The sequence below is a fragment of the Pelophylax lessonae genome, assembly GCF_965119305.1.
Source record: "Pelophylax lessonae genome assembly, chromosome: 12".
NCBI classification, from domain to species: Eukaryota; Metazoa; Chordata; class Amphibia; order Anura; family Ranidae; genus Pelophylax; species Pelophylax lessonae.
Genome location: NC_138779.1, coordinates 4,967,027 through 4,990,870, shown reverse-complemented (window position 1 = coordinate 4,990,870; position 23,844 = coordinate 4,967,027). Strand labels below are relative to the sequence as shown.

The 23,844-nt window shown below is 42.6% G+C and overlaps 1 protein-coding gene across 1 annotated transcript in view; it reads right to left on the bottom strand.

Annotated features, from left to right (window-relative positions):
- Window positions 1-252: 252 nt before the first annotated feature.
- LOC309568384 (nephrocystin-4-like) overlaps window positions 253-23,844 on the bottom strand; it is a 350,057-nt gene continuing 326,465 nt past the window's right edge. Inside the window, exons 25-28 of the mRNA XM_082274044.1 lie at window positions 19,030-19,201; window positions 17,141-17,320; window positions 6,299-6,439; window positions 253-601 (exon numbers count right to left, since the gene is read on the bottom strand). Of these exons, the coding sequence (XP_082130170.1) occupies window positions 443-601; window positions 6,299-6,439; window positions 17,141-17,320; window positions 19,030-19,201 (652 nt within the window). The 3' untranslated portion in view covers window positions 253-442. The remainder of the gene's footprint in view (window positions 602-6,298; window positions 6,440-17,140; window positions 17,321-19,029; window positions 19,202-23,844) is intronic.

Below are 23,844 nucleotides of genomic sequence, written 5' to 3'. Positions count from 1 at the left end.
CTATTACTTCAGTGTCCCCCTATATGTGAGAGCCCCCCATCACATCAGAGAATCCCAATGAGAAAGGTCCAACCCCAAAGACCCCACCCCCTCCCCCCAGATCAGAGTCCTCTCGCTCTCGTGGCAACTGAGGGGTACCCAAATGGCACACTGGGATGCCGCGGCACCCTGGTTGAGAAACACTGCAGTAGACTGCAACAAACACACGACAGAGGCTTTACACCTCTCCAACTCTACTAAAGGGGCTTGTTTTGGGGGGATTCCCACTCTATTCTTGTCCCGGTGACACCCTGTGTGTCAGAGTATGGCAGGGAGTCACCAGCAGTAAAAGCTCAGCAGAGGTTCTAACCCAAGAAGGATCATGTTTTGTCTGGATCTGGGCTTCACCAACAATTAATGTCCATCATTGTGGGAACGTCATCCTTCAGATCAGTCAGAACCTTCAGAGGGATTTCCTCGTTTCTTCATAGATGACCTTCACGCAGAACGTCTCCTCGTTTTTATCTTCGTGGTCATTGATAAATATGAGAATTTCTTCCAATCCGCCGCTGTCGCTGGGTGCAAAGCGAAGTCCGATGGTGTAGGTTTCCCCCGCCCCCACCTGAAAGAAAAATTCATCCAATCAATGAAAAAAAAAAAAACCTTTCCAGGAAATAATATTGGCTATTGTATCCATTCTATCTCCTGGCCCTGGGGTTATACCGCTCACCCCGCCCCCCCTCCTGGCCCTGGGGTTATACCGCTGACCCCTCCCCCCTCCTGGCCCCGGGGTTATACCGTCCGTTATCCCCCCTCCTGGCCCTGGGGTTATACCGCTGACCCCGTCCACCCCTCCTGGCCCCGGGGTTATACCATCCATTACCCCCCCTCCTGGCCCTGGGGTTATACCGCTGATCCCCCCCTCCTGGCCCCGGGGTTATACTGTCCGTTATCCCCCCTCCTGGCCCTGGGGTTATACCTCTGACCCCGCCCACCCCTCCTAGCCCTGGGGTTATACCATCCGTCCCCCCCCCCCACTCCTGGTGCTGGGGTTATACCGTCTGTTACCTCCCCCCCCCATGACAGTGCCCGAAATATGAGACACCCAAGACTGATGCATATGAAATACACTGTATAGTGTGAGAACTGACACTTCCTGTTCAGAAACTATATATCCCACAATCCCCGGGCCTCTCAGTCTCTAGTGCTCTGCAGGGGAGAGCTACACAGTAATTAGATCTGACACAGACATAGATAGGCAGAGCAAGTGGTCAATAACATTCATTACAATATGGCTTGTGTAGTGATTATATATGCTATGTTTTCATTTATTTTTTTTTGTATTTGCTATTTTTTCCCCCATGAAAGCTGCCCTTTACGTAAGACTCTGCAGCAATGACCCCCCCTGAATACAAATATATTTCACATTCCGGTTAATGGGGTCTCCATCAGTCCTGAGTCTCGGCATTATCCTAACTAATGAAGGTTATTATCGTGGCTCCCGGAGATGTGCCTCCGATAACGAATGATTCCGGTCTTCCGGTTCAGGAGATCAGCGATCCCTCCCGGGTGCAGAATCCGGATTTATATATAGAGAGGAGGAGGAGCTCAGCCATTGGTCCGGAATACTAATCCTGCAGATTGAAGGAAGTTATTTATCGGGAATTTGATCCGGGGGGGCCTGGAGATTGCGGCCGTGCGGCTCTCTAATAAGCGTCTGTGAATGATGGAGCAGACACGCGCAGGCTCTTGATTTAAGAACTTTCAGAGCGGCTTCCTATGAATTTTCATTAGTTCACGCTGCTGCGCGCGTACGCAGAACTCGCCGTGTACAAGTGTCGGGAGCAAAAAACGGGTGACCTGCTGCACCGCGCAATTAGAACGGCTTAATGAAGTCGTGTAGATGGAGGACGGAGGCAGAAGGCGCAGCGCACAGGACGTTTGTCATGTCGGTGTGGGGGGACCGTGCGTCTTCTGCTGCGTCAGTGAGGACTTATTAACCACTTCTGGACTGGAAGGTGGAATCTATTTACTAATTAGGTGACTTCTGAAGGCAATTGGTTCCATTAGATTTTAGTTAGGGGTATCAGAGTAAAGGGGGGTAAATACATATGCCCCCCCCCCCACTTTTCACAGATTTATTTGTATCATTTATCATTTTCCTTCCCCTTCACAATTATGTGACACTTTGTGTCGGTCTATCACATAAAATCCCAATAAAATACATTTATGTTTTTGGTTGTAACATGAGAAAATGAGGAAGATGTCAAGGGGTGTGAATACTTCAAGGTGCTGTATATATATATATACACACAGTGTCTTGAAAAAGCATTCACACCCCTTGACATCTTCCTCATATTATTAAACAAAAAAAAAATTATATATATAATTTTTAATTTTGTTTATCCACTTCTGGACTGGAAGGATTTGCCCCCTTAATGACCAGGCCATATTTTGCGATTCGGCACTGCGTTATTTTAACGGACAATTGCGCGGTCGTGCGACGCTGTACCCAAATAAAATTGAGGTCCTTTTTTCCCCACAAATAGAGCTTTCTTTTGGTGGTATTTGATCACCTCTGTGATTTTTATTTTTTGCCCTATAAACAAAAAAAGAGCGACAATTCTGAAAAAATAACAATATTTTTCACATTCTGTATATAACATTCCCCAAAAAAAATTTCAAAATCAAAATTTTTTAACATTTTAGGCCAATTTGTATTCTGCTACATATTTTTGATAAAAAAAAAAAAAAAAAAATCCCAATAAGCGTATTTTGATTGGTTTGCGCAAAAGTTATCACATCTACAAACTAGGGGAAAGATTTATGACATTTTTATTGTGTTTTTTTTACTAGTAATGGCGGCGATCTGAGATTTTTAGCGGGACCGCGATATTGCGGCGGACAGATCGGACCCCTAACTGACATTTTTGACACTTTTTGGGAGGAACCAGTGACATTACTACAGTAATCAGTGCTAAAATTATGCACTGTCACTGTAATAATGACACTGGCAGGGAAGGGGTTAACAGTGTGGGTGATCAAGGGGTTAAATGTGTACCTAGGGGCGTGTTTCTAACTGTGGAAGGGGGGGGGCTTATGGAATGACCATAGAGACCTGTTTTCCTATATAGAAGGATCACAGGGGCTCTATGATCATTCCATGGAGAACGGTCAGCTGTGGGTGATCAAGGGGTTAAATGTGTACCTAGGGACGTGTTTCTAACTGTATGGGGGTGGGGCTTATGGAATGACCATAGAGACCTGTTTTCCTATATAGAAGGATCACAGGGGCTTTATGATCATTCCAGGGAGAAGAACGGTCAGCTGTGTTTACAACATCCGACCGTTCTTCTCTCTCAGCAGGGAGCGATCGCGGGTTTCAGGCGGCAATCAGAGCCTCCTGCCCGGTACATCGGCTTCCCCACTGACGAGTTGGGGCCAGAGCGCGGCAGCGGCGGCAATGTCGCAGTCCCGCTAAAAATGTAAACGCGATAACTTTTGTGCAAACCAATCAAAATACGCTTATTGTGATTTTTTTTTTACCAAAAATATGTAGCAAAAAACAAATTGGCCTAAAATGTTAAAAAATTTTGATTTTTACATTTTTTATTTTATTGGGAATGTTTTATAGCAGAATTTGAAAAATATTGTTTTTTTCTTTTCAGAATTGTCGCTATTTTTGTGTATAGCGCAAAAAAATAAAAACCGCACAGGTGATCAAATACCACCAAAAGAAAGCTCTGTTTGTAGGGAAAAACTGACATCAATTTCATTTGGGTACAGCGTCACACCACTGTGCAATTGTCCGTTACTTTTTCAAGGCACTGTATATATCTATCTATATATATATAGATAGATATATACATACAGTGCCTTGTGAAATTATTCGGCCCCCCTTGAACTTTGCAACCTTTTGCCACATTTCAGGCTTCAAACATAAAGATATAAAACTGTCATTTTTTGTGAAGAATAAAACAACAAGTGGGACACAATCATGAAGTGGAACGAAATTTATTGGATATTTCAATCTTTGTTAACAAATAAAAAACTGAAAAATTGGGCATGCAAAATTATTCAGCCCCTTTACTTTCAGTGCAGCAAACTCTCTCCAGAAGTTCAGTGAGGATCTCTGAATGATCCAATGTTGACCTAAATGACTAATGATGATAAATAAAATCCACCTGTGTGTAATCAAGTCTCCGTATAAATGCACCTGCACTGTGATAGTCTCAGAGGTTCGTTTAAAGCACAGAGAGCATCATGAAGAACAAGGAACACACCAGGCAGGTCCGAGATACTGTTGTGGAGAAGTTTAAAGCCGGATTAGGATACAAAAAGATTTCCCAAGCTTTAAACATCCCAAGGAGCACTGTGCAAGCGATAATATTGAAATGGAAGGAGTATCAGACCACTGCAAATCTACGAAGACCTGGCCGTCCCTCTAAACTTTCAGCTCATACAAGGAGAAGACTGATCAGAGATGCAGCCAAGAGGCCCATGATCACTCTGGATGAACTGCAGAGATCTACAGCTGAGGTGGGAGACTCTGTCCATAGGACAACAATCAGTCGTATGCTGCACAAATCTGCCCTTTATGGAAGAGTGGCAAGAAGAAAGCCATTTCTTAAAGATATCCATAAAAAGTGTCATTTAAAGTTTGCCACAAGCCACCTGGGAGACACCAAACATGTGGAAGAAGGTGCTCTGGTCAGATGAAACCAAAATCCAACTTTTTGGCAACAATGCAAAACGTTATGTTTGGCGTAAAAGCAACACAGCTCATCACCCTGAACACACCATCCCCACTGTGAAACATGGTGGTGGCAGCATCATGGTTTGGGCCTGCTTTTCTTCAGCAGGGACAGGGAAGATGGTTAAAATTGATGGGAAGATGGATGGAGCCAAATACAGGACCATTCTGGAAGAAAACCTGATGGAGTCTGCAAAAGACCTGAGACTGGGACGGAGATTTGTCTTCCAACAAGACAATGATCCAAAACATAAAGCAAAATCTACAATGGAATGGTTCACAAATAAACATATCCAGGTGTTAGAATGGCCAAGTCAAAGTCCAGACCTGAATCCAATCGAGAATCTGTGGAAAGAACTGAAAACTGCTGTTCACAAATGCTCTCCATCCAACCTCACTGAGCTCGAGCTGTTTTGCAAGGAGGAATGGGCAAAAATTTCAGTCTCTCGATGTGCAAAACTAATAGAGACATACCCCAAGCGACTTACAGTTGTAATCGCAGTAAAAGGTGGCGCTACAAAGTATTAACTTAAGGGGGCTGAATAATTTTGCACGCCCAATTTTTCAGTTTTTTATTTGTTAAAAAAGTTTGAAATATCCAATAAATTTTGTTCCACTTCATGATTGTGTCCCACTTGTTGTTGATTCTTCACAAAAAATTACAGTTTTATATCTTTATGTTTGAAGCCTGAAATGTGGCAAAAGGTTGCAAAGTTCAAGGGGGCCGAATACTTTCGCAAGGCACTGTACCAGGGGCATAACTACAGGGGTTGCAATTGCAACCGGGCCCCATGCTCCAGGGGGTCTGTGCGGCTCCCCTGTACACCTGGATAGGAGGGGCGGTGGGGGCAGCATGTAGAGAAATCACCGTCCTCCTTTTTCTTCCTGTAGCTGCAGGAGGAAAATGGAGGAGATTGGTTCCTCTGTATGCTGCCCCCACCACTCCTCCTATCCAGTTTACTTGTGTTCTGCTGTCTAGGAGCCCCTGTGTGCTCCCCTGGTCCCCCCCCCCTACTGTGCTCCCTCCCCTCCCCAGCCGGCTGCTGCAGGGGATGTGTCACAATAGAGAACCAGGAAGGGGTCGGTAAATATGTAATTTACCAGCTCCTTCCTTTTCTGAATGGACAGAGTCATAGTCAGTGACACTGTAAAAAAAATAAAATAAAATTATAAAAAAATAATACAATTAAAATACCAAAAAATAAAAACTACTGACACCAGTGGGTGAACTTCCAGGACCGCAAAGGTCACACTTGCAACCGGGCCCTGGCATTCCACCACGGTGGGGAGGCCCCAAGATGGCAGGAAGGGGGCCCACTGCAGAACTTGTGAAAGGGTCCCGCTGCAGGACCGTAAAAAAGGGCGCCGCAATGAGAGTAAAGGGCCCGAGGATCAGTGGGAAGAGCCTCCGGCTTGAAGGGAAGGCCCTCGACCAGGGGTCGGGGGGGCCCTTCATAGTTTCTTGCACCGGGCCCTGAAGGTTCTAGTTACGCCTCTGCACTGTACATACACATACAGTTATATATATGAAGCATCAGCAAAGAAAAGCTAAAAAGCAGCGGTTACCTGGAAGGTGTTCTCCTTGAACTGCAGTAGGTCCGCTCTGTTTGTATGGAGGGAGTATCTCTTCTTGGATTGGTAGGGATTGGTATAGGTGATCCTTTTGTTGCAGCCCTTGTCTCCAGGGGGAACTGTGATTTCAAAGGCCTTTAAAAACATAAAATATTTTTGTTGTTGTTTAAATGATTATTTTATTTAATGATTTTTTACATTATAATTATTTAATATTTTTTTTACATTATTGGTGTTGTAAATGTATTGCTATTTTGTATTATGTCTTGTATGTGCTAAAAGTTTGAAAATAAAAACCAATATATATATATTATTAATAAATTATTATTTTATTTAATTATTATTGTTTAATATTATTATTTAATTATTATTTTATATTATTATTTAATGATTATTTCATATTATTATTTTATAGTATTATTATTTAATGATTATTTAACTTAATTATTATTTTATTATATTTTTATTTAATGAATATTTTATTTAATGATTATTGTATAATATTAGTATTGAATGATTATTTTATTTATTGACTATTTTATATACTATTATTCATATCAATGTATTGCCATGTATTGTTATTTTGTATTGCCTTGTATTTTCTAAAAGTTTGCAAATAAAAAAAAATTGATTATTAAATGATCATTTTATTTTACTATTATTGTTTAATATTATTATTTAAATATTATTTCATAATAATCATATTTTAGAATACTGTCATTTAATTATTTATAATAATATTTAATGGCTATTTAATATTATTATTTTACAATATTATTATTTATTTAATTGGAATATTATTTTATTATATTTTTATTTAATGATCTATTTATTTCATGATTATTGTATTATATTATTATTTCATTATTTTAGTTAATGAAAATTTTATAATACTATTATTTAAAAATTATTTTATAATAATATGTAACTAATTATATTAATAATCATTAAATAAAATAACATTTAAATAATAATATTATACAATCATTAAATAAAATAATCATTAAATAAAAATATTATAAAATAATAATTAAAAAAATGCTATAAAATAATAATATTATAAAAAAAATCATTAAATAAAATGTTTTCTGCTAAATGGGAAGTTCAGCCAATGTGACCCCTGACCCGCCCCAACAACACAAATCACATGACTGCTCAGTAGGGAGCCCAGAGCAGCATTTTCTCCAGCATTTTCTAAATAAAATAACATTTTATATAATAATATTATACAATAATCATTAAATAAAATAATCTTTAATTTAAGAAAAAATTATAAAAAAATAATTAAATAATTCTATAAACTAATATTAGTATAAAATTTTTCATTTAAATAAAATGTTTTCTGCCACATGGCAAGTTCAGGCAATGTGACTTCTGACCCGCCACTTCAACACAAATCAAATGACTGGTCAGTAGGGAGCCCAGAGCAGCATTTTCTCCAGCATTTTCTAAATAAAAAACATTTTACACAATAATATTATACAATAATCATTAAATAAAATAATCATTAAATAAAAATGTTATAAAATAATCATTAAAAATTCCTATAAAATAATAATATTACTATATATAAATTTCTAAATAAAATACAATTTTATATAATAATATTATATATTAATCATTAAATAAAATAATCATTAACTAAAAATGTTATAAAATAATCATTAAAAAATCCTATAAAATAATACTATTATAAAAAATCATTAAATAAAATGTTTTCTGCTAAATGGGAAGTTCAGCGAATGTGACTTCTGACCCGCCCCTTCAACACAAATCAAATAACTGGTCAGTAGGGAGCCTAGAGCAGCATTTTCTCCAGCATTTTCTAAATAAAATAACGTTTTACACAATAATATTATACAATAATCATTAAATAAAATAATCATTAAATAAAAATTAAATAAAAACATTATAAAATAATCATGAAAAAATCCTATAAAATAATAATATTATAAAAAAAGCATTAAATAAAATGAAAAAATAAAATAAAAAGTTCAGCCAATGTGACCTCTGACCCGCCCCTTTAACACAATTTACAAGAGCAGTCAGTAGGGAGCCCAGAGCAGCATTTTCTCTAGCATTTTCTAAATAAAATAACATTTTATACAATAATCATTAAAAAAAATAATCAGTAAATAAAAAAAATGATTAAAAAAATCATTAAAAAAAATACTATAAAATAACATTTGTATAAAATAATCATTTAAATAAAACGTTTTCTGCTAAATGGGAAGTTCAGCCAATGTGACCTCTGACCCGCCCCTTCAACACAAATCACATAGGGAGCCCAGAGAAGCATTTTCTAAATAAAATAAAATTTTATATAATAATATTATACAATAATCATTATATAAAATAATCATTAAATAAAAGAATTATAAAAAAATAATTAAAAAATACTATAAAATAATCATTTAAATAAAATGCTTTCTGCTAAATGGAAAGTTCAGCCAATGTGACCTCTGACCCGCCCCAACAACACAAATCACATGACTGGTCAGTAGGGAGCCCAGAGCAGCATTTTCTCCAGCATTTTCTAATTAAAATAACATTTTATATAATAATATTATACAATAATCATTATATAAAATAATCATTAAATAAAAAAAATTATAAAAAAAAATCATTAAAAAATACTATAAAATAACATTTGTATAAAATGATAATTTAAATAAAATGTTTTCTGCTAAATGGGAAGTTCAGCCAATGTGACCTCTGACCCGCCCCTTCAACACAAATCACATGACTGGTCAGTAGGGAGCCCAGAGAAGCATTTTCTTAATAAAATAAAATTTTATATAATAATATTATAGAATAATCATTATATAAAATAATCATTAAATAAAAGAATTATAAAAAAAATCATTAAAAATACTATAAAATAATCATTTAAATAAAATGTTTTCTGCTAAATGGGAAGTTCAGCCAAACTCTGACCCGCCCCTTCAACACAAATCACATGACTGGTCAGTAGGGAGCCTAGAGCAGCATTTTCTCCAGGAAGGAATGCATTTGAACCCTCGGTAATAGGATCTTGGAAAGACATTTATATAACTTTATCTGAGCACGGGTCGGATTTAATGAGTGGTTGGAAGCAGAGCAGATAAGTAGTGGTCAGGCCATAGAACCCCGCGTAGCGGCTGCGCCCGCTCTCCGGCTCGTTAATCCATTTCCATCAGAGGCGGTGGATTCGGCGCGCACAGCACTTTCAGAAACAAATTACAGGAGAGCTTTAATATTTTCAGATTGCAATGTTTCATTGCAGCTCCCCTAGGAATGAATGCCAGACATACTAATTCAAATTGTTTTAACAATGAGCAGCCGAGCAAAATTATACATGTCAGCTTGTAATAATCCCTTTTCAGAGAGAGCGCTCCAGCAATTTATCATAATGCAGAATGATGTCTGTGCTCTATATTTACAGAGGAACCGCATAGACATGAACCGCGCTACCAGGGCAGTAATTATCACTTAGCCAAACTGGGCCGGGGGCAACAGGAAAAAAACGGTGTTCACAATTTTTAAGTGTGAGTTACAACCAAAGAGTTTCACTTCTGTAAAGTTGTTCTGGTGTCACTGCTCCTCCTACATATTAAGCTCCGCCCACACAACTATAGCAGGGCTTGCATTGGGTGATGAAGGATTCACATTACATGTATGAGAACCAGTGGCGTATCCTTCATGGGTGCAATATGTGTGCAGTGCACATGGGTCCCAAGGATGGGGGGTTCCAATATTCCCTCACACATATTAGTTGGGGGGGGGGGGGGTGTCAGTCATGGATGTCCGTAATTGAATTGAAGTCAAACGGGGTGTTAGTAGTTGAGGGTGAACTCTGCCTCATTTACTACTGACCCCTGAACTCTGCATCGCTTACTACTGACCCCTGAACTCTGCATCGCTTACTACTGACCCCTGAACTCAGCATCTCTTACTACTGACCCCTGAACTCTGCCTCACTTACTACTGACCCCTGAACTCTGCATCGCTTAATACTGACCCCTGAACTCTGCATCGCTTACTACTGACCCCTGAACTCTGCCTCATTTACTACTGACCCCTGAACTCAGCATCTCTTACTACTGACCCCTGAACTCTGCATCTCTTACTACTGACCCCTGAACTCTGCCTCACTTACTACTGACCCCTGAACTCTGCATCGCTTAATACTGACCCCTGAACTCAGCATCTCTTACTACTGACCCCTGAACTCAGCATCTCTTACTACTGACCCTTGAACTCTGCCTCACTTACTACTGACCCCTGAACTCTGCATCGCTTAATACTGACCCCTGAACTCTGCATCGCTTACTACTGACCCCTGAACTCAGCATCTCTTACTACTGACCCCTGAACTCTGCATCTCTTACTACTGACCCCTGAACTCTGCTTCACTCACTACTGACCCCTGAACTCTGCAACACTTAGTACTGACCCCCTGAACTCTGCATCACCTATTACTGACCCCTGAACTCTTCCTCACTTACTACTGACCCCTGAACTCTGCTTCACTCGCTACTGACCCCTGAACTCTGCCTCACTTAAAAATTGACCTCTGAACTCCACCTCACTTTCTACTGACCCCTGAACTCTGCATCACTTACTGTTACGGAACAGGGCACCCCTGAGCAGGTACCTCCGTTGACAGACGCTCCTAGTGCTTCCCGAGGGCTCCAAGCACTCCACCAGACACCATAAGCACTTCAGACTCCACGAACCGCCGCAGCTTGGTTAGGGTCTTGGCATCTCCTACCCACCCTGGACCAACGACAAGGCCCCAGGTTCCTGTGGGTGAACCTCTCTTTCCCCAGAGAGTGCAGCACGAACAAGCTCTTACACAAGCTCTTATAAGAGCTTAGTGATTCTCTAAGGGAGTATGGAAGACCATAGCAATCCCTGCAGCAGATTCCCCCAATAACGAGACAAAGCTCCGAGATGAGGGTAAAACAGGAACAACATTTATTGGAAGAACAGAGCACACTTTTATACAGAAATTGGAACATCCCTCCCCCAACAACCGCCTTCCCATTGGTCAATTGCAAAGCACTTGCAGTTCTCACCAAGGTCCTCTCCAGTATATGCAAATGAGGGCTTGAAAATGAGTCAACAGGGATTGGTCAGATATCTTTGACCAATGCAAGGAGACAGAAGCCCCAGGGGGCAATCAATGTACACAATAGTCAGACACAGAACAATGGTTCCCTAACGAGCCCTCAATACACATCACTCTGAGTGTCAATAGACCGCCCGTCTCCTCAGAACTTCCTGTAATGCCCATATTAGGAGTTGGCTTCCTGTTCCTTACAGTTTACAGGAATACGTTTTAGCTTCCAGGAGAGGCAAGGCTCCATTAGCCACATGTTTAAAGAAACACAAAAAGACACAAAAATGCATAACTCCCAGTCTACTGAACAGAACCCCCACATTCAACCCATCCCCAGATAGCTCAGGTCTGAGTGCACATTATTAGGTGAATGGCACTCAGACCCCACAAATACAGTTTAATCGCCATGGAGCCAAAGTCTTTTAAAACCTAGTCCATAGTCCAAAGGCAGCAGGCGGGCAACCAGGCTCCTCCAATGCAATGTGGCGAGGTTGGTCTCGTCACACTTACTACTGACCCCTGAATTCTGCATCACCTACTACTGACCTCTGAACTCTGCCTCTAATACTACTGACCTCTGAACTCTGGATCACTTACTACTGACCTCTGAACTCTGCATCACCTACTACTGACCCCTGAACTCTTGCCTCTCATACTACTGACCTCTGAACTCTACCTCACTTACTACTGACCCCTGAACTCTTGCCTCTCATACTACTGACCTCTGAACTCTACCTCACTTACTACTGACCCCTGAACTCTGCCTCACTTACTACTGACCCCTGAACTCTGCCTCACTTACTACTGACCCCTGAACTCTGCCTCACTTACTACTGACCCCTGAACTCTGCATCACTTACTACTGACCCCTGAATTCTGCATCACCTACTACTGACCTCTGAACTCTGCCTCTAATACTACTGACCTCTGAACTCTGGATCACTTACTACTGACCTCTGAACTCTGCATCACCTACTACTGACCCCTGAACTCTTGCCTGTCATACTACTGACCTCTGAACTCTACCTCACTTACTACTGACCCCTGAACTCTGCCTCACTTACTACTGACCCCTGAACTCTGCATCACTTACTACTGACCCCTGAATTCTGCATCACCTACTACTGACCCCTGAACTCTGCATCACCTACTACTGACCACTGAACTCTGCATCACTTACTACTGACCTCTGAACTCTGCCTCACTTACTACTGACCCCTGAACTCTGCCTCACTTACTACTGACCCCTGAACTCTGCATCACCTACTACTGACCACTGAACTCTGCCTCTCATACTACAGACCTCTGAACTCTGGATCACTTACTACTGACCTCTGAATCACTTACTACTGACCTCTGAATCACTTACTACTGACCCCTGAACTCTGCATCACTTACAACTGACCTCTGAACTCTGCATCACTTACTACTGACCCCTGAACTCTGCATCACCTACTACTGACCCCTGAACTCTGCATCACCTACTACTGACCCCTGAACTGTGCATCACTTACTACTGACCTCTGAACTCTTTAAGCCACAGCTAATATTCAGCTGAAGGTAAAACACATCCACTTTTTGCTTTGGTGCGCTGCAGCATGGTTACCTCTGCCACCCATGAATGCACATGTGTAGCAGATGGGCGATAAAGCCCGCCCTCTTTGTCACCGCACATATGCGTTCTGCCGATGGCAAGAGGTTTAATATAAAATTCGTGCTTCTTAGAAACATTATGCAGGCAGCATTCACCTTTAATTCCCCCTCGCTCTGATATCGCTATATTACAAATAAACAAGTATTGAGCCAAACATTCCATTTCCATTCTACACTCAATTAGAATCTTCATTTTGCTTTTGGAACATTACCACTCTGATAAAGGCCACAAGTACATTTCAGGACGCAGCGTCTGATGGTTTTAATAAACTCGGCGGAGATTAAAAAACTCAGAGGATAGCCATGAAAATTAATGGCTGCCCATTAGGAGCTCATTAAACACTGTCAGGGAACGGGGGAAGTTTTCCACCTAAACTTTGGAAACTTTGTATGACGGTCCATGAGAGGGCAGTAAAGCTGGAATGAAGCCTGGATGATGGATGACCATGTGATGGGCACTAATGTCCTATAACTCCATAGACAATGATCTTCTTCTAGATTAACAATGCATATCCTCTGCCAAATACTACAAGCAGCCTTCCGTGCTGAGCTGGGATACACGCATTGCTCATGTGTTGGAGAAGAACGTCACCTTCGCTATTAAAAGATAAAACTGATAAAAAAAAAAGTAATTTAAAGCTCAGATTCAGATTTAACCTTTACTTTTGGACAGAGAAGAGGCCGGTTAAAACCTATGTTGGGTTTTCACTGTAGTCTGTGTGTAGGCAGGTGTGGAGCTGCAATATATTTGTTGACCTGAAGAGGGCACTGTGTGGTTTCCTCAGGCTGGCAGGAGCTTGTTGAGGATTAGGTTGTCCCCTGTCATGGGCTCCAGGTTGCCATGGTTGGTGAACATGAGGTCATCTACTTCCATGTTTTTCAAAATATGACCCCAAGGAGGGGATATTTTATTGATCTAGGATTGATATGGAAAGGTCCTTATATTTTTCTAGCCCTGGTGAATAAGGGCGCTCTTAGACCGATGAAAGGCATTGGCTACTTTTTTATCCCCTTGACTTTTATCATAATAAAATTGTATCTGGACCTCTTAGCCATGGTGTGGCTTTTCAATTTCCATTTTTGTTACATTACAAGCCAAGTAGACCATGGAGATCCTCTGGGGCAGGGGTCACCAAACTATGGCCCTCCAGTTGTTCAGGAACTACCATTCCCATCATGCCCCAGTCATGTCTGTGAATGTCAGAATTTTACAATGCCTCATGGGATGTGTAGTTCCACAACAGCTGGAGATCCCTGCTCTGGGGTGTAGAAGCTGCCTGCCCTGGAACCAGGTCACCTCCATCAACATCAATACTTTAAGATAATACCAGTGAGATACAACTACAGATTCAACGCTATTTTCAACTTTCCTCCATGGTGTTGCGATATGTCTGCAGGCCTGAAGAGGGCGCTGTGTCACTTAGTCAAGCTTGCAGGAGATTGTTGAGGATTAGGTTGTCCCCTGTCATGGGCTCCAGGTTGCCATTTTGGCCAACATGGTGTCATCTACTCCCATTTCTGTTCTTTATAAATATGACCCCAAGGAGGGGCTAGTGTATTGATATCAGATTGATATGGAGATGTTTTTATATTTTTCTAGCCCAAAGGGGGTGCTTTTGGACCCCCAAAATGCTTTGGCTACTTTTTTTATTTTATTTTGTATTTGTCCCCTTGACTTTTATCAGAATAAAGTTGTATCTGGACTTCTTGGTGCAGCTCTTCAATTTCAATTTTTGGTACATAACACTACAAGCCAAGAAGACCGCGGAGATCCTCAGGGGTGTAGAAGCCGCCTGCCCAGGAGCCAGGTCATTTACATCAACATTGGTATTCCAATGAGATACGGGTTCAGTGCTATTTTTCCACTTTCCTCCATGGTGTTGCAATATGTCTGCATGTCTGAAGAGGGAGATAGGTCTCTTTCTCAGGCTGACAGGAGCTTGTTGAGGACGAGGTTGTCCCCTGTCATGGGCTCTAGTTGGTCATCTTGGCCAACATGGTGTCATCTACTCCAATTTTTCGCTTTCCTCCATAGCATTGCAAACTATCTACTAGACCTGCAGAGGGAGCTAGGCCCTTTTCTCAGGCTGGCAGAAGCTTGTTGAAGACTAGTTTGTCCCCTGTCATGGGCTCCAGTCGCTCATCTTGGCCACCATGGTATCATCTACTCCCAATTTTCCACTTTCCTCCATAGCATTGCAAATTATCTACTAGACCTGCAGAGGGACCTAGGCCCCTTTCTCAGGCTGGCAGGAGCTTGTTGAGGACGAGGTTGTCCCCTGTCATGGGCTCCAGTCGGTCATCTTGGCCAACATGGTGTCATCTACTCCAATTTTTTGCTTTCCTCCATAGCATTGCAAATTATCTACTAGACCTGCAGAGGGATCTAGTCCTTCCTCAGGCTGACAGGAGCCTGTTGAGGACGAGGTTGTCCCCTGTCATGGTCTCCAGTCAGGCATCTTGGCCACCATGGTGTCATCTACTCCAATTTTTCCACTTTCCTCCATAGCATTGCAAATTATCTACTAGACCTGCAGAGGGAGCTAGGCCTTTCTCAGGCAGGCAGGAGCTTGTTGAGGACGAGGTTGTTCCCTGTCATGGGCTCCAGTCGCTCATCATCGCCAACATGGTGTCATCTACTCCAATTTTTCCACAATCCTCCATAGCATTGCAAATGATCTACTAGACCTGCAGAGGGAGCTAGGCCCCTTTCTCAGGCAGGCAGGAGCTTGTTGAGGACGAGGTTGTTCCCTGTCATGGGCTCCAGTCGCTCATCATCGCCAACATGGTGTCATCTACTCCAATTTTTCCACAATCCTCCATAGCATTGCAAATGATCTACTAGACCTGCAGAGGGAGCTAGGCCCCTTTCTCGGGCTGGCAGGAGCTTGTTGAGGATTAGTGTGGCCCCTGCCATGGGCTCCAGGCGGTAATCTTAGCCAACATGGTGTCATCTACTCCCATTTTTTTGGTAATACTTCCTAAATCACACCCTAGGAAATTTTCTCGCACTTCCTGAGCAGTGACACAGAGGGTCGGCACACAATTTTAGTACTGTAATGGCAGTTAGGTTTTTTTATTGCTGTGGGTGCCCTCCTATCCTAGTGACCCCCTTCACTATATTTATTACCATGTTGTCGGAGGAACATCAATAACACACTAAACAAGGAGAAATCTCTCCAACAGAGCCCCAACGAGAGTTTTAGCGCTGGAATGGCAGTTACACTTTCTTGCTGTGGGTGCCCTCCTGTCCTGGTGCTCCCGCTCTCCACAATTCTTACAAGGAAGCCACTAAGTCACTCAATGAGGAGAAATCTCCCCAACAGAGCCAGAGATAGCAATGAAAACCTAAAAGAGGTTACACTATATTGTCAAAAGTATTGGGACGCCCCCCAAACTCCCTCATCCATGTCTTTATGGACCTTGCTTTGTGCACTGGTCCAAATCATTTGGTGGAGGGGAGATTATGGTGTGGGGTTGCTTTTCAGGGGTTGGGCTTGGCCCCTTAATTCCAGTGATGGGAACTCTTAAGGCTTCAGCATACCAAGACATTTTGGACAATTTCATGCTCCCAACTTTGTAGGAACATAGATGAGTGGGTTTGGGGTGGAGGAACTAGACTGGCCTGCACAGAGTCCTGACCTCAACCCGATAGAACTTTGGGATGAATTAGGGCAGACTGCGAGTCAGGCCTTCTCATCCAACATCAGTGCCTGACCTCACAAATATGCTTCTGGAAGAATGGTCAAACATTCCCATAGACACACTCCAAAACCTTGTGGACAGCCTTCCCAGAAGAGTTGAAGCTGTTATAGCTGCAAAGGGTGGGCCAACTCAATATTGAACCCTACGGACTAAGACTGGGATGCCATTAAAGTTCATGTGTGTGTAAAGGCAGGCGTCCCAATACTTTTGACAATATAGTGTATATATATATATATATGAATGGAAAATAAAATGTTAAAAGCTCAGTTTCTTTAAATCACACCGGGAGTGACAACCAATTAAAGGCACACAACACAAATGTGGCTTCAGATATCTAAATTCAATTTAACAGAACATTGAAATCCACAGCTCACCTTAGAAATAATGGGATTTCGGCTCATTACACAGACTAACCAGGAGGCCACCAGCTGATGTTGGTCAACGTCTACTAGGTTGAGGTAGATGAATCTGCTGCCGGCTTTGTTGGGGCGAACAGCAATGTGAAGGTCTTGGATGCCGTTTGGTGGGAGCACAAACACGTCACTGGGATCCACCTATACACCAAACAAAGGGTTAAAACTGAATTCCGGGGAGATAATAAAATACACCAGTCAACACAACTAAATGTTACATTCCAGCCACCCACAGCAGAGCAGGAGTGGGAGAAGCAGCACTAAGAGCCAATCAGTATGTACTGACAGGTGGTGGGTGGAGAGAGCAGTGAGCAGAGATGACTTTTCTGTATATTCTTAATATGTATTAGTACAGGTATTTATTTAGTGCCGACAGTTTACACAGTGCTTTACATTTTGTACATTCATATCAGTCTCTATCCTCGGGAGCTTACAATCTAAGGTCCTTATCTCACATACAAACACATATAATGACCCCCACTGCAAGGGTCATTTTGGATTTAAATTTTGAGTTTATTTATTACAGGTATTTATATAGTGTTGACAATTTACCCAGTATGTTACATATACTGTATACTATACATTCACGTCAGTGTCTGCCCCCAAGGAGCTTACAATCTAAGGCCCCTAACTTACATTCTAGGGCCAATTTAGACAGGAGCCATTTAACCTCCCAGCCTGTCTTTGGAGTGTGCGAGGAAACCGGAGTAAATGAGGTGGAGTTCAGAGGTCAGAAGTAAGGCATACTCTCCCGCACCAAGGGTAATAGACCAGTTGAGGGGAAAGGGCTTTCCCTTTAACTGCTCTATTACCCCTAGGTTAGGGAGAGTATCCCTTACTACTGACCTCTGAACTCTGCTTGACTCACTACTGACACCAATGATGGGACACTTTCCTTCCTACTGACACCAGTGATGAGGCACTATTATTTCCACTGACACCAATGAATGGACACTATTCCTTCCACTGACACCAATGATGGGGCACTATTCCTTCCACTGACACCAATGATGGGACACTATTCCTCCCACTGACACCAATGATGGGACACTATTCCTCCCACTGACACCAATGATGGGACACTATTCCTCCCACTGACACCAATGATGGGACACTATTCCTCCCACTGACATCAATGATGAGACACTATTCCTTCCAAAGATACCAATGATAGGGGCACTATTCCTCCCACTGATACCAATGATGGGGCACTATCCCTCCCACTGACACCAATGATGAGGCACAATTCCTCATACCGATACCAATGATGGGGCACTATTCCTCCCACTGACACCAATGATGGGACACTATTCCTCCCACTGACACCAATGATGAGACACTATTCCTCCCACTGACACCAATGATGGGGCGCTATTCCTCCCACTGACACCAATGATGGGGCACTATTCCTCCCACTGACACCAATGATGGGGTACTATTCCTCCCACTGACACCAATGATGGGACACTATTCCTCCCACTGACACCAATGATAGGGGCACTATTCCTCCCACTGACACCAATGATGGGACACTATTCCTCCCACTGACACCAATGATGGAGCACTATTCCTCCCACTGACACCAATGATGAAGCATTATTTCACCCACTGACACCAATGATGGGGCACTATTCCTTCCACTGACACCAATGATAAGGGATTTTTTACTTCCATTAGCCACAGGCCCTTTGTTTAGTGAGTTTGGAGGCCTTTGGTTTAGAACAATACAGAAGAATAGGATATGTGGAAATGTAACAAGAGGGACAGTTAGGTGAAGAAGTTACTCTCGGCAGACGGGCCCGATGTCCCTTTTGGTGAAATGTGTAATTGGGGTAAAGTATAACACTGACCTTCAGTTCATGCGGGTGAGACGCGTACGCTCTGACTTTCCGCACCGCTTGCGTCCCTCGAAGGACCAGAGACATTTGTGTGAGCTGACCGGTTACACAGCTGAGGTCCACCCTCTTCAGGGAATGGACGTAGATCTGCCAGATTTGGATTGGAGCTGCCAGCCATCGGTCCCTGTGCCAATATTAGGAGATAACATGAATTAATCACATATATCAATAATAATGTCACAATGTCCCTACTCCCATACATTAGAGTAGGACCATAACTGCAGAGGCAGCTTGAGTGATTAGAAGCTTCTATATAAATTGATTATAATGTAAATCAACTGAAACTTCTATTTAGTGAAGAGACATAAATGGGTTTTATTAGGAGTATCCTTTGCTGGCTAGCAGGGCCTAGTGATGGGGACTTTGTTTTAGTGGCATATGACAATAAACTGTACCTACCTGGTATAAAACGAGGGATGACACAAAATAAAGTGACAACTGTTCTTCAATCACATCTGGTCTGGGTTTGATAAGCTGAAGTCCTCTAATGCCTACAGAGCCCCAGCTTACCACAGAGCCCTCATTACTCTGTGAGATACTGTACATGCATTCAGTAGATGAGCACTTGGCCCTACAGAGAGAACCCATAATACATACATCATATATTAAAGGGAACTGTGCACAGGGGCAGAAGTGTGTTAGGATTTGAACTTTCTGTGACCTCATATGAACTTGGTGAAGCGCCACTTAACTGTTCCCCTGCTAGGAAGGGTGCCGGCTTGAATGCTTATCCAGAGAGAACTGTGATTAACAACAGATGACTGTCGCAAACTGAGCAGCTCTAAACGTATGAGATGTAAAGAGTGGCCTCAGTTCCAGCTCTACTTGATTACAACCCCCCCACATGTTTTACTTCATAGAGTTAGCAAAACAAGCAAAAAAAAAAGAAAAACTGATCTGATTAAGAGGGGGCTTCCTCGAAACACGTTAGTGTCTGTAGGACTGTGTGACATCTTCCTAGTCCATCTGGAGGCAGACACATTAATTCTGGCTGTCCTTTTGGAGATTTGTGATGAGCATGTTGTTCTCTAAGGCTGTATAACTACAGAGGATAGCGCACACGTGCAAAAGAAATGTTACATAGTTTGTGAGGTTGAAAAAAGACATCAGTCCATCCAGTTCAACCTATGATGTGTGTGTGTGTGTGTTTGCTGTTAACTGTACATTGTATAACCATCAAATATAACAAGGCAACTGAAGCCCCGTACACACGAGTTGAAATTCGGCCGGGAATTTTCGTCAGACGACCGATCTGCCGATTTTCGGCTTGTTAGTATGATGCTTCCAACAACCGACTCCGACTTTTCGGCCTGAAAAAAATCTGGTGTGCAGGCTATAAAATTTTTGCGTGTGTACTAGGCTTAAGACCTGATCAAAATAAGTAAAAATGGGGGTTTGGTCCCACCATATGGCCATATCGTGCTCAAGCCCACTACTGCGTCAAAGTACCCCATTGTCAGTAGGTCCTACACTATCCATAAAATGAAGTATAAATCCAACCTCTCTAAACCAGTATCTCCAATGGTATAGAGAGGTTTAATACTGTATAAAAGCCAGGATACTGTATAAAAGCCAGGAGCGCGTGTGCTAGAGGTCTTTCATCGGGGAAAGGAGTCCCGGAGGAAGGGGGACAGCTGCCTCCTCCTCTGTAGAGGTGCAATGCGGTCTCAGGGGGTCGTCCTGAGGGCCAGAAGAGTAGCACTGAGGAACTGAACCCGGAGGTCCAGAGAAGCTGACTGAAAGGGGAGACACTGGAGGTTCATTTCTGGGAAGAGCCAATAGGAGCAAGGAGGGATTCAGGAACTTTATCTAATTATAACCCGTGTGCTGGTAACCAGGGGAGCCCACAGAGTCAGTATCCAGCAATCCCTGCGGGGGCAGTGCTACATTCCACATATAGCACACTACAGCGTATACCTGTGTGAAGGGCGCCAGGACCAGAGGAGGGCTGGAGTCTGCAGATTGCTGAGACTAGGGGAGGCAGAGAGGAGGGGGTGTTGAGGCTTCATAAGAAGAGTTCTGTCCTCCTCTCTGCTGCAGAATGCTGAGACTGGGGGTGGGGTGATCAGAGACGAGCCTCATAGTGGCTGCATGGAGCAGTGCAGGATCTGGCGGAGGAGTTCCTCCTCTCTGCTGCTGAATGCTGAGACAGCAGGGGGGGTGGTCAGAGACGAGCCTCAAAGTGGATGCATAGAGCAGTGCAGGATCTGGCAGAGGGGTTCTGTCCTCCTCTCTGATGCTGAATGCTGAGACTGGGAGTGTGGGGGGGGTTGGTCAAAGACGAACCTCACAGGGGCTGCATGGAGCAGTGCAGGATCTGGCGGAGGAGTTCTGTCTTCCTCTCTGCTGCTGAATGCTGAGACAGGGGGGTGGTCAGAGACTAGCCTCACAGTGGCTGCATGGAGCAGTGGTGCAGGATCTGGCAAAGGGGTTCTGTCCTCCTCTCTGCTGCTAAATGCTGAGACTGGGAGTGGGGGGGGGGGGAGGGTTGGTTAAAGACCAGCCTCACAGCGGCTGCATGGAGCAGTTCAGGATCTAGCAGAGGAGTTCTGTCCTCCTCTCTGCTGCTGAATGCTGAGATAAGGTGAGGGCAGAGACTAGAGGGGTGCCGCGGCTGCAGGAGAGGTGCAAGGGCCACATGAAATGGCCTGGGTCTTGTGTTTGACACATGTGGTCTACATCATCAGTTGGATAGCACTGCTGGAAAATGTTCAGATGAAAGCAGAAGAGAGCTTGCTGTGTTAGAGCTGCCTGCCCACCACAATGCAGGAGAAAAGGCAAACAGTGGGAGGAGTTTCTCAGTTACAGCGAATGGCGCTCCAGACAGACAAATCCTACAGGATTTGGTACTTTCTTAATATTCAACAAGTTGAAGATGGGACTGGATAAGTCTACAGGAAGAAAACCCGTTTATTATTAGGATGCTGCTTGCTTAGACTCACCTTGACTCTATAAATCCTCAGGAAATATTTCAAGCGATTGGAATATAATGTCTGAGCGCTAACAAAATGAAACAATTAACCATGTAACGCCGGCTGTTTATCTTCCTATCAAACACCGAGCCTGCCATAAAACTGGAGACTTGGCACTGACGTTTTTACTGGCTCTTTTATAAACGTGTTTTGGGGCTGAATTTGCGGCGCCATAAAAACGCGATACAATGAAAGGGGAGACAGCACATTACTTTTCTTAGACTTCGCCCAAGATATTCTTATTTAATGTAAATTGGATGCAGACAATAAAGAAAATAAATATGCCGTGCGCTGAGAAAAACACAGAGGCAGGCCGGGAATAGCAATAAATTCATTTGGAAGCTCAAAAAAAAAGTAGCGGTCACGGAAATATACGGCGAGGTCTATAGATCACTGAGAGGAGCCTTCGCCGGGGGTTGGGGGAACCACAGTAGAGACGAGATTAACGTTCTAAAGATCGGGACTTCTTTGAAATCACAAAAAAATGTAAAGTTTGTAGAAATAATTTACCTAGTTAAATGCTAAAAATTACATAAAAAATATTATATGCCCCTTACATTGGTGGTCAGTGGGAAGAATGGTCTTCCAGAGTGCCTGTGATCCTTCTATATAGGAACACAGGTCTCTATGGTCATTTCACAAGCCCCTCCCCCATGGGTAGTAAACACCCCTGTGACAGTATTCACCGTCACTGGAATTTAAAGACAGATAAGTAATGGTTTGGATAGTTTCATATTTGTCAGCAATATCTCCATACAGGAATATAAAGATGTATTCCCATTTGCCATGAAATCTGTAATTCCTAAATGCTGTGTATATTACATATCTTTCAATGTCAGACAGGTTTTCCATTTGTTTGTGTATTGGGAGGGAATGTGGATTGCCCTGTCTCATTGTTAAGTGCTAATGACCTCCCATTGTTCTGTGTCTGGCTATTGTGTACATTGATTGCCTCCTGGGGGCTTCTGTCTCATTATACCTTCTGGTCAAGCTATCGGACCAATCCCTGCTGACTCATTTTCAAGTCCTCATTTGCATGGTTAAGGAGGACCTGAAGGAGGACTACAGGTACTTTACAATTGACCAATAGGAAAGCGGTTGGTGGGGGTGTGATGTTCCAAATTCTGTATAAAAGTGTGTTGTGTGATTCCGAATGGCACATAGCTGTAGTTCGGATCCCGGAGCCTCGGATGAGCGAACCATCAGACGTTGCGATCTGCAAGCTGACTCACTAGTAGCAGAGGAGCGTCGGGAGAGCGGAAGCGAGCGAGCAAGGGTCTCGTTACAACCCCCTAGGCTCACATTTTACCTTTTGATCACCCCTTCCCTGCCAGTGTCATTAGTACAGTGACAGTGCATATTTTTAGCACTGATTACTGCAGTAATGTCACTGGTCCCCCCAAAAGTGTCAAAAATGTCAGTTAGGGGTCCGATCTGTCCGCCGCAATGTCGCAGTACCGCTAAAAATCGCAGATCACCGTCATTACTAGCAAAATAAATAAATAAAAATTACATAAATCTTTCCCCTAGTTTGTAGACGTGATAACTTTTGTGCAAACCAATCAAAATACGCTTATTGGGATTTTTTTTTTTACCAAAAATATGTAGCAGAATACAAATTGGCCTAAAATGATGAAAACATTTTGATTTTTAATTTTTAATTTTTTTTTTATTGGGAATGTTATATAGCAGAAAGTAAAAAAAAATATATATATTTTTTTCAGAATTGTTGCTCTTTTTTTGTTTATAGCGCAAAAAGTAAAAATCGCAGAGGTGATCAAATACCACCAATAGA